Source organism: Nerophis lumbriciformis, linkage group LG24, assembly GCF_033978685.3.
Source record: "Nerophis lumbriciformis linkage group LG24, RoL_Nlum_v2.1, whole genome shotgun sequence".
Classification (NCBI taxonomy): Eukaryota; Metazoa; Chordata; class Actinopteri; order Syngnathiformes; family Syngnathidae; genus Nerophis; species Nerophis lumbriciformis.
Genome location: NC_084571.2, coordinates 22,322,501 through 22,335,000, shown reverse-complemented (window position 1 = coordinate 22,335,000; position 12,500 = coordinate 22,322,501). Strand labels below are relative to the sequence as shown.

Genomic DNA, 12,500 nt, shown 5'->3' with positions numbered 1-12,500 from the left:
GTTGAAGACCTTCAATGTGAAGCTTAGGACGCCTGAGGGTGTGGGGGATCTGCAAGTTCTGGAAAATCCTTATCATCAGCAACTAGCCTTGGTCTCAGACGAGGTGTTGACCAAAGGGAAGGACTACGAGGTCGAGTTGGAGTTTTCTGCCGAGCTCTCTGACAGCTACCATGGGTTTTATAGGAGCAGCTACCGCACAAGCAGCGGGGAAGTCCGGTAAGGCTTTTTCTTTGGATTTTAGTCGGTGGCTTTTTCTTGGTATTTGTACTGTCAAATTAGATAGTGGTTTTAGGACTGCACTGCATCATACTGCAAGATGTTCTGGTCATGAGGAGCTGGAGCCTATACCAGCTGACCTGGGTCTACACCCTGGACTGGTCGCCAGTGAATTACAGGGCGCATATAATAACTAACAACCAATCACACCATCACTGAGTGGGGACTGAAGTCAGGCAAGTCAACCACTAGTCACAGGGAATCCAAAATGGGTCACGCTTGGGTGGAATCTTACTTTTTGATACATTTTGATATTTTTCATCATTATGAAATCCTTAAGGCTCCCCTCAATTTTGGTGAATGTAATGGTCTCAGTTATAAAGTGTTAACAAGTCAGATATTAACTTTTTTTTTTTTAACTTTCAACGCTAAAATATCTATAAATCCACTTCAGAACTATCCGATGACATAAAGTAAAAAAAAAAAAAAATCCCTTTTGGCAATGGAAACCCTGTTTTCTATGGTAAAAACACAAAATATGCAATATTGTCCCCATGGATGTTTAAAGTGGAATATTTGATGTGAAATATGTAAATAATAAGTTAATTAAATATTTATTGATTAATTAATTAAATAATTTATTTAATTATTAATAACAGCATTGTTTTTTATTAATTATTTTTTGAGCAATCAAGAAGAAATAAAAATCAGACTCATGGTCTCAGGGATCCAAAAGCCACCCACAAATAAGCCATATATTAATATATAATTTTTTTAAACTTTCAACGTTTAAATCTCTATAGATCCACTTCAGAACAATCCAATGTGGGGCGGTATAGCTCGGTTGGTAGAGCGGCCGTGCCAGCAACTTGAGGGTTGCAGGTTCGATACCCGCTTCCGCCATCCTAGTCACTGCCATTGTGTCCTTGGGCAAGACACTTTACCCACCTGCTCCCAGTGCCACCCACACTGGTTTAAATGTAACTTAGATATTGGGTTTCACAATGTAAAGCGCTTTGAGTCACTTGAGAAAAAGCGCTATACAAATGTAATTCACTTCACTTCACTTCACAATCCGATGACATAAAGTTTAAAAAAAAAATCGCTTTTGGCAATGGAAACCCTGTTTTTTGTGATTAAAAACACGAAATTGCAATATTTTCCACCGTAATTTTTAGAATTGGAATATTTGATGTGAACTAATCCGAGCCTTAAATATGTAAATCATTAGTTAGTTAAATATTTAATAATTAATTAATTAATTAATTAAATAACAATTAATTTAATTATTAATAACAGCATTGTTTTTGATTAATTATTTTTTGAGCAATCAGCCAAAAACAAAAATCAGACTGATGGTCTCAAAGATCCAAAAGCCACCCCCAAATAAGCCATATATATATATATATATATATATATATATATATATATATATATATATATATATATATATATATTATATTTTACTTTCAACGCTTAAATATCTATAGATCCACTTCAGAACAATCCGATGACATAAAGTTTTAAAAAAAAATCGCTTTTGGCAATGGAAACCCTGTTTTTTATGATAAAAACACAAAATATGCAATATTTTCCACCAAATTTTTTATAATTGGAATATTTGATGTGAACTAATCTAAGCCTTAAATATGTAAATAATTAGTTAGTTAAATATTTAATAATTAATTAATTAAATAACAATTAATTTAATTATTAATAACAACATTGTTTTTGATTAATTAATATTTTTTGAACAATAAAAACAAAACAAAAATCTGACTAATCGTCCCGGTGATCCAAAACCCCCCCACAAATAAGCCATATATTAATATATAATTTATTTTTACTTTCAACGCTTAAATCTCTAGATAAACTTCAGATCTATCCGTCGATTAAAAAGTTTTAACTTTTTTTTTTTAGCAATGCCAGCAGACATTAATAACACACACACACGAGTGTGTTATTAGTGTCAATATTGCAACATTTTCTCATCACATTGCACCTGTTTGCTCTTTTATTTATTTTCTGAATGTTTTTTTTTGTAATAGTATTTTAAAAATGTGCCGCCGGCCTTTAAAAATTAGCTGCGAACCGCAAATGGCCCCTTGGCCTCACTTTGGACACCCCTGTTCTAGAGTTTAGGATTAAACATTACAAATCAGGATTAGGGGCACATTGAACAGAGAGAAAGATAAAATATTTAATATTGGAAGAAGATGTCATAATACTATTTAATAATATATCATATTAATAATTATTAATAACATTAGCAATTAATTTCTGTTTTAACATGTTACATCTACACTTCTGTTAAAATGTAATAATCACTTATTCTTCTGTTGTTTGGATACTTTACATTAGTTTTGGGTGATATCACAAATTTGGGTATGGATCCCAGACCAAGTAGTTACAGGATCATACATTGGTCATATTCAAAGTCTCATGTGTCCAGGGACAAATTTCCTGACTTACAAACAATTAAAAAAGTAGTTTTTGTTATAAACCGCCTAAACTAAAGTCTTAACAAGCTGCTCTACTTAGTTCTGCATCTGCCTCTGTCAGTATGTCTTTGCAGCACCCAGCATTGTCTCACCCACAGAACCATCTGATTGGTTACACGCAGAGCGGTAACAGCCAATCAGCAGTGCATATTCAGAGCGCATGTAACAGCCAATCAGCAGTGCGTAATCAGAGCGTGTAACAGCCAATCAGCAGTGCGTATTCAGAGCGCATGGAGTCAGTGCTCCTGCGCTGTGGTGAGCAGAAAGGTGTTAAGCAAGTGAGCATAAGTTAAAGTTAAAGTACCAATGATTGTCACACACACACACACTAGGTGTGGTGAAATTTGTCCTCTGAATTTGACCCACCCCCTTGTTCACCCCCTGGTAGGTGAGGGGAGCAGTGGGCAGCAGCGGTGCCGCGCCCGTGAATAATTTTTTGGTGATTTAACCCCCAATTCCAACCCTTGATGCTGAGTGCCAAGCAGGGAGATAATGGGTCCCATTTTTATAGTCTTTGGTATAAGGCGGCGGACTCTCCCCAAATTATAATAAACACTTCCAAGTCAACTACTAGTAACATCACTCTGAGCCCGTTGACGTTCTAGAAACATAAGCGGCAGCTCAGCTCGCTCACAGTCCTTAAGGTAAAGGCTGATTAGCTTTTCGCGTAACGTTAGCTCATTTTGCGGTGTGTGTGCGTGCGGGTGTGTGTTACGAATTTCAACGTATAGTCAATAAACATGTTCCCTTTCGAAAATTTAGAGTTAAAGGTCAAAATAATCCCTGGTTTTCGTCTGCAATTGGAAACCTTCTCAAAGAGAAAGACGTTGCTTGGGCCAGGGCTCGAAAAAGAAAGACAGGTTGACTGGCTTAGATTTCGCCAGCTTAGAAATAAATGTACTTTGCTTGTTAAGAGAGCCAAGTCTGATTTTTACCTGCATGAATGCAAAAAACATATAAATGACCCCAAAAAGTTTTGGCAAACCATAAAAGCTTCTTTAAATCATGTGACAACAAATGACTTTCCATGTCCTTTAATTACTCAATCTGGTACTTTGTCTGATAAAACACCTATATCAAATTGTTTTAATGAGTATTTTGTTTCTGCCGGATCCTTGTTTGAGTCGTTTAATCCTCTATTGTCAAATGTTGGTTTAACTAATGTTAATATATCAAATACACCACAGGCTGTAAATAGACGCAGCACCTGTACTTTCGAGTTCACACCTGTATCAGTATCTGAGGTAAACAATGCATTAAAGAGCCTGGACACAACTAAAGCAGCAGGACATGACCAAATTGAACCCTTTTTCTTAAAATTGGCTGCTGATTTTATTGCTGAGCCTCTCTCGCATATTTTTAACCTAAGTCTAAAAAGTAAAAGCATTCCAAAAATCTGGAAATCAGCCTTTGTTCTTCCCCTGCTAATAGGGGGTGAACCCACAAATATAAATAATTGCAGACCAATTTCTAAATTATGCATTTTAGCAAAAATGTTTGAGAAGATCATCAGTAACCAGCTAAAGGATTTTTTTAGAATCAAACAATATTTGATCTCCATTTCAATCTGGTTTTAGAAAACAGCATAGCACTATTACAGCTGCTCTTAAGGTCCTCAATGATTTAATCGAGGCTGTAGACGGCAAGAAATATTGTGTCGCCCTATTTATTGATTTGTCAAAAGCATTTGACACAGTAGACCACAGTCTGTTAATTCAAGCCCTTCATCACGTTGGATTAGTTAAAAATGCAGCTGCTTGGTTCACAGACTATCTTTCCAGCAGAACACGTGTACAGGTGGCTGGGACTACCTCTTCATTACTGGACATTACCAAAGGAGTTCCAGAAGGCTCAGTGCTGGGGCCCATTTTATTTTCTATCTACTTAAATAATCTTTGCAATAATTTGTCAAATGCAATGTACCATTTTTATGCAGACGACACCATTATTAACTCCTCTCTGAGCTGCCACCTTACCGTGGTAGAGGAGTTTGCGTGTCCCAATGATCCTAGGAGCTATGTTGTCCGGGGGCTTAATGGCCCCTGGTAGGGTCTCCCAAAACAAACTGGTCCTAGGTGAGGGATCAGACAAAGAGCAGCTCGAAGACCTCCATGACGAATAAAAATAAAGGACCCAGATTTCCCTCGCCCGGACACGGGTCACCGGGGCCCCCCTCTGGAGCCAGGCCCGGAGGTGGGGCACGATGGCGAGCGCCTGGTGGCCGGGCCTGTCCCCATGGGGCCCGGCCGGGCACAGCCCGAAGAGGCAACGTGGGTCCCCCCTCCAATGGGCTCACCACCCATAGCAGGGGCCATAGAAGTCGGGTGCAGTGTGAACTGGGCGGAAGCCGAGGGCAGGGCACTTGGCGGTCCGATCCTCGGCTACAGAAGCTAGCTCTTGGGACGTGGAACGTCACCTCGCTGGGGGGGAGGAGCCTGAGCTAGTGCGCGAGGTGGAGAAGTTCTGGCTAGATATAGTCGGACTCACTTCGACGCACAGCAAGGGCTCTGGAACCAGTTCTCTCGAGAGGGGCTGGACTCTCTTCCACTCTGGCGTTGCCGGCAATGAGAGGCGACGGGCTGGGGTGGCAATTCTTGTTGCCCCCCGGCTCAGAGCCTGCACGTTGGAGTTCAACCCGGTGGACGAGAGGGTAGCTTCCCTCCGCCTTCGGGTGGGGGGACGGGTCCTGACTGTGGTTTGCGCTTACGCGCCAAACGGCAACTCAGAGTACCCACCCTTTTTGGATTCGCTCGAGGGAGTACTTGAGAGTGCTCCCCCGGGTGATTCCCTCGTTCTACTGGGGGACTTCAATGCTCATGTTGGCAGCGACAGTGAAACCTGGAGAGGCGTGATTGGGAAGAATGGCCGCCCGGATCTGAACCCGAGTGGTGTTTTGTTATTGGAGTTTTGTGCCCGTCACAGACTGTCCATAATGAACACCATGTTCGAACATAAGGGTGTCCATATGTGCACTTGGCACCAGGACACCCTAGGCCGCAGTTCCATGATCGACTTTGTAGTTGTGTCATGGTATTTGCGGCCTCATGTTTTGGACACTCGGGTGAAGAGAGGGGCGGAGCTTTCAACCGATCACCACCTGGTGGTGAGTTGGCTGCAATGGTGGGGGCAGATGCCGGACAGACCTGGTAGGCCCAAACGCATTGTGAGGGTTTGCTGGGAACGTCTGGCAGAGTCTCCTGTCAGAGAGAGTTTCAATTCCCACCTCCGGAAGAACTTTGAACATGTCACGAGGGAGGTGCTGGACATTGAGTCCGAGTGGACCATGTTTCGCGCCTCTATTGTCGAGGCAGCTGATTGGAGCTGTGGCCGCAAGGTAGTTGGTGCCTGTCGTGGCGGTAATCCTAGAACCCTTTGGTGGACACCGGCGATGAGGGATGCCGTCAAGCTGAAGAAGGAGTCCTATTGGGTTCTTTTGGCCCATAGGACTCCTGAGGCAGCGGACAGGTACCGACAGGGCAAGCGGTGTGCGGCTTCAGCGGTTGCGGAGGCAAAAACTCGGACATGGGAGGAGTTCGGAGAAGCCATGGAAAACGACTTCCGGACGGCTTCGAAGCGATTCTGGACAACCATCCGCCGCCTCAGGAAGGGGAAGCAGTGCACTATCAACACCGTGTATGGTGAGGATGGTGTTCTGCTGACCTCAACTGCGGATGTTGTGGATCGGTGGAGGGAATACTTCGAAGACCTCCTCAATCCCACCAACACGTCTTCCTATGAGGAAGCAGTGCCTGGGGAATCTGTGGTGGGCTCTTCTATTTCTGGGGCTGAGGTTGCTGAGGTAGTTAAAAAGCTCCTCGGTGGCAAGGCCCCGGGGGTGGATGAGATCCGCCCGGAGTTCCTTAAGGCTCTGGATGCTGTGGGGCTGTCTTGGTTGACAAGACTCTGCAGCATCGCGTGGACATCGGGGGCGGTACCTCTGGATTGGCAGACCGGGGTGGTGGTTCCTCTCTTTAAGAAGGGGAACCGGAGGGTGTATTCTAACTATCGTGGGATCACACTCCTCAGCCTTCCCGGTAAGGTCTATTCAGGTGTACTGGAGAGGAGGCTACGGCGGTTAGTCGAACCTCGGATTCAGGAGGAACAGTGTGGTTTTCGTCCTGGTCGTGGAACTGTGGACCAGCTCTATACTCTCGGCAGGGTCCTTGAGGGTGCATGGGAGTTTGCCCAACCAGTCTACATGTGCTTTGTGGACTTGGAGAAGGCATTCGACCGTGTCCCTCGGGAAGTCCTGTGGGGAGTGCTCAGAGAGTATGGGGTAACGGACTGTCTGATTTTGGCGGTCCGCTCCCTGTATGATCAGTGTCAGAGCTTGGTCCGCACTGCCGGCAGTAAGTCGGACACGTTTCCAGTGAGGGTTGGACTCCGCCAAGGCTGCCCTTTGTCACCGAATCTGTTCATAACTTTTATGGACAGAATTCTAGGCGCAGTCAAGGCGTTGAGGGGATCTGGTTTGGTGGCTGCAGGATTAGGTCTCTGCTTTTTGCAGATGATGTCGTCCTGATGGCTTCATCTGGCCAGGATCTTCAGCTCTCGCTGGATCGGTTCGCAGCCGAGTGTGAAGCGACTGGGATGAGAATCAGCACCTCCAAGTCCGAGTCCATGGTTCTCGCCCGGAAAAGGGTGGAATGCCATCTTCGGGTTGGGGAGGAGACCCTGCCCCAAGTGGAGGAGTTCAAGTACCTCGGAGTCTTGTTCACGAGTGAGGGAAGAGTGGATCGTGAGATCGACAGGCGGATCGGTGCGGCATCTTCAGTAATGCGGACGCTGTATCGATCCGTTGTGGTGAAGAAGGAGCTGAGCCGGAAGGCAAAGCTCTCAATTTACCGGTCGATCTACGTTCCCATCCTCACCTATGGTCATGAGCTTTGGGTTATGACCGAAAGGACAAGATCACGGGTACAAGCGGCCGAAATTAGTTTCCTCCGCCGGGTGGCAGGGCTCTCCCTTAGAGATAGGGTGAGAAGCTCTGTCATCCGGGGGGAGCTCAAAGTAAAGCCGCTGCTCCTCCACATCGAGAGGAGCCAGATGAGGTGGTTCGGGCATCTGGTCAAGATGCCACCCGATCGCCTCCCTCGGGAGGTGTTTAGGGCACGTCCGACCGGTAGGAGACCACGGGGTAGACCCAGGACACGTTGGGAAGACTGCCTCCCGGCTGGCCTGGGAACGCCTCGGGATCCCCCGGGAGGGGCTGGTCGAAGTGGCTGGGGAGAGGGAAGTCTGGGCTTCCCTGCTTAGGCTGCTGCCCCCGCGACCCAACCTCGGATAAGCGGAAGAAGATGGATGGATGGATGGACACCATTATTTATTGCTGTTCAACCTCCATCACTCAGGCTTTTGAGTTTTTACAAGCTGCTTTTGATGTCATCCAAGCTTGCTTATATGATCTTAAATTGGTTTTAAATACAGATAAAAGCAATGTAATGGTTTTCTCTCATTCAAGGGTGCTACTGGAAAATATTCCAAATATTGTAACATCAAATGGAAACCCTATAGAGCAGGTCTTAAATTACAAGTACTTGGGTTTTACTCTTGATCAGGTGCTTTCATTTAAAGCCCATATTAACAACATGGTCTCTAAGCTTAGGGTAAAGCTTGGTTTCTTTTTTAGAAATAAAAACTGCTTCTCTCTTAAAGTCAGAAAGAAATTGGTGACAGCGACTATCTTGCCCGTAATTGATTATGGAGACGTGCTTTATTTTAGTGCTTCATCTAAATGCCTCCAGTCCTCGGACACTGTTTTTCACTCAGCACTAAGATTTGTTACTGGCTGTCATAGTCTCACCCACCACTGTCAACTGTATATGAAGTCAGACTTATCTTCATTGAGTGCACGCAGATGCACACATTGGCTGACTATCATTCATAAGGCTCTTTTAGGTTTAATACCTCCATACTTGTGTACTTTGTTACAAAGAAAAAGCAGCTCTTATGCATTACGTTCTAACAATTTGTATGTTTTAACTGTTCCCCATGTACGGACTGAATTTGGCAAAAGAGCTTTTGGCATTGCTGCCCCTATGGCATGGAATGCATTGCAGACGAAACTGAAACTCACTGAACTACTTCCGTTCTGTCCTTAGGGACAATCTGGCAAGAGACTTTTGCACAGTGCCTGTGTTTTTAAAAGGTGTAAATCTTTATTGTTTTACAGTTCTCTTTTATGTATTTTAAAATGTATGTCTCAACGTATTACTTTTTTGAAACTGCTCTGTGACATGTGCTGTTGAACTCTTGGCCAGGTCACCCTTGTGAAAGAGATCTTGATCTCAATGGGTTTCTTATCTGGTTAAATAAAGGTTCTACGGACAGAAAAGCCCTGTCTGTCTGAGAGAAAGACAAGCATTATTGACCTAAAGTTAACAACTAAGTTGTTTCACTTGACCTTTTTCTGAGTTGATTGAGCTGTGTTGAAGCAGCAAAAAAGGACATTATGTTAAATGAAGAGTTTCTGTCTCTGATAGTTGATATGATAATGTATCTGCATCATAAAGCCTACATGAACTCCATGGTGTTCAGGGATGAATAGTGTCTCCTATTGCTATTGTACTATTTTTTCAGCTATAGTTATATTAATCATTAGTAATGTAGCAGCCTAGTTTTGAATGGTAGGGTCCCTGCTACCACATGTTGATAAAAATATAACATTTACATAATAAAAATCAACTACAGGCTTCCCAAATGCTGTAATAAATTAAGCATGATGAGTTGAACATATGTCAGCATTTAGCATAATAATGACATACTTAGTATCTCAGGTAACTAGGATTGTTTTATTTTTACTTTACGGAAAACATATCGAGATATATATCGTATATCGCCATTCAGCAAATGTAGCGGAAAACACAACCAAAAATTGTAGGCTTCTTCACGCGACGAAGCCGGCCTACTTCACCACAGTCTGTAGTCTATTGCCCCCCCGGCTGTGTTGGCAGCGACGAGGTGGAGACGTGATGGCGACAGGCAGAGTTACACCGATCCTTACACCCACCCACCCTCTTCCCCGGTCTGTCCGCCGGAGAGACACCACCTTAACTAACACATTTTCTGGGGGAAACACTGTTGTAGTATACATGTCTCCTATTCTTGGTATCCTTGCAGTAGATATTTGTATAGTTCCACCCATTTGTTTTCCTTCAGGAGCCCTAGCTTTAAGTTAGCGGTGAGCTATTGTATTCTCCTAGGGTGTGTAGTGAAGCATGTTTAGCTATTCTCCGTCCTGCAGGGATGATACTTGTAAGAAACTTACTTTATTTGTCGCCATGGAGTCCAGGGTTCGTGATTTAGAAAATAGCTAAAACACAGTGGATGGACGTTAGCCGCTGGAAAGCGCCGCTTGTAGATTGGCGCATTACCTTTATTGTTAATTATGAATTAAAAATACACCCATTCGCCCTCTTCTGTCTCCACACTGTTTCTGCTTGTACTGTAAGTGCTCTGTGTGTGTGCGCCTTGGCTCATATTACCAGCAATGTCACCACGGCGCTCCATCATGTCCATGGAAAAAAAAGGTACCGGTATTTATCAAAGGCAGTAAAATACTTTCAGTGTTTCCCACAGGACAGGCATCTATTTGTGGTGGTGTGGTCGGGGGGCGGGGGGGGGGGGGGGGGGTGGCGGCAGCGGCGATGACCAAGAAGAACGCGGAGTTGGAATATAATTACAACATTTTATGTACATATTTATATACAGATTTGAACAATTAGTGATTCACTTAAATATATTTATTAATTGTGGTTCTTACAAAAAATATATCTAATAAAATATAAAAGCTAAAATGTCTCTTAAAGCTCTGCCCCTTTAATTAGTGAATACTAAATAATTTAACTTTAGCCTACTACTACAACCATATTATTTACCAGCAACATGAAGTGAAACAGAGGCAGAGGTGTCCTGCCACAGTCAGTCAACCTCCTCCTCCTCCTCCTGCTGCTGAACAGGTCGCACCTGTGGTCCGGACTGTAGGCCTACCTCCTCTCCAAGTCCAGCCCTTTTCGGCCGTTGAAAATATTTTTCTATACTCATCTGTGTGAAGGAGTGAACATCCAACATTAGAATTTATTACTAACGAGCAGAACCGCTCTATGTACAGTGTCGTCTAACCTTAAGCGGCAGCAGCTCAACACATGCAGGGTTCAACGTTAAGGTTTTTTCTACTTGCCCGACTTCTCAAATGTACTTGCCCCAATATTTTTACTTGTCCTGCCTAGGTTTTTTTCTGGCTGTGTAGTGCTCATGGCTTATATCTTACTAAAATCCTTCCCGTTGACTATTTACAACACTACACAGTATTTATTATTATTATTATCTATAATTACATTTAAATGGCATTGCATACATGTAAAATTAAATGCTATTTCACATTATTTGACCAGTAGCAGTTACACCCATCTGAACAGGTCAGCCACCTGTTTAAAGCCTGATCACAGTTGAAATCTTGAAATGAAGGGCCTTTAATGGCCAAAACATTAACCTGGACAACATTTTAACAGCTGGTTGGCTCAGATTTTATTATTTTCATTGCATTCACATGCTGCAGTGGACAGTGGACAATTTAGCTTCAGTCCATGTGTGTTTATTGACAACATGGTTATAACCTGGACACGTTAGCTCGTCGGTATTGTAACACGTGACTGTTACTACGTGCGTCTGCCCCGGGCCACGAGTCAAACAGCGGCGGTGTTAATGAAGCAGCGTCAGGCTGCTCACCGTCAGTGAAACGCTCGGTGAAATCACGGATTAACGTTAAATATATGACGAGCCGCGAGCGATGCAGCTATAACCTATCTACTAGTGATGGGTTGATGAGGCGTCATGAAGCGTTTCGACACATTGCAAAACTGTATTGATACTGTGTCGATACTGTGTCACTAAATACTGACATCTGCTGGACATTACAAATCCCTACAGGCAACCTATGGACAACTGACACTGATTTTATGACCTAGTACAGTGGTTCTCAAATGGGGGTACGCGAACCGCTGGGGGTACTTGAAGGTATGCCAAGGGGTACGTGAGATTTTTTAAAAATATTCTAAAAATAGCAACAATTCAAAAATCCTTTATAAATATATTTATTGAATGATACTTCAACAAAATATGAATGTAAGTTCATAAACTCAGTGAAGCACAAGCTCAGGTTTGTCACTAAAATGTCTGTCAAAAAGAACTGTGAAAAGAAATGTAACTATGCAATATTCAGTGTTGACAGCTAGATTTTTTGTGGACATGTTCCATAAATATTGATGTTAAAGATTTTTTTTTTTTGTGAAGAAATGTTTAGAATTAAGTTCATGAATCCAGATGGATCTCTAATACAATCCCCAAACAGGGCACTTTAAGTTGATGATTACTTCTATGTGTAGAAATCTTTATTTATAATTGAATCACTTGTTTATTTTTCAACAAGTTTTTAGTTATTTTTATATCTTTTTTTCCAAATAGTTCAAGAAAGACCACTACAAATGAGCAATATTTTGCACTGTTATACAATTTAATAAATCAGAAACTGATGACATAGTGCTGTATTTTACTTCTTTATCTTTTTTTTTTCAACCAAAAATGCTTTGCTCTGATTAGGGGGTACTTGAATTTAAAAAAAAATCACAGGGGGTACATTGCTGAAAAAAGGTTGAGAACCACTGACCTAGTATATACAATAATATAAACCAAGTCATTGTATTTCATTTAGGATTATTTCATAACTTCATTTAAATAAAAATATATTTGTTGTCTTTTTTAGATACAGTCAATAAATAATGTGAA

At 42.6% G+C, this 12,500-nt stretch overlaps 1 protein-coding gene across 4 annotated transcripts in view; it reads left to right on the top strand.

Moving 5' to 3' along the window:
* erap1b (endoplasmic reticulum aminopeptidase 1b) overlaps positions 1 to 12,500 on the top strand; it is an 81,099-nt gene that overhangs the window by 3,749 nt on the left and 64,850 nt on the right. For all 4 annotated transcript variants that reach the window (XM_061981807.1, XM_061981806.1, XM_061981810.2 and 1 more), the window contains exon 2: positions 1 to 216. This exon is cut by the window's left edge and continues 284 nt beyond it. In XM_061981807.1, the coding sequence (XP_061837791.1) occupies positions 1 to 216 (216 nt within the window). The remainder of the gene's footprint in view (positions 217 to 12,500) is intronic.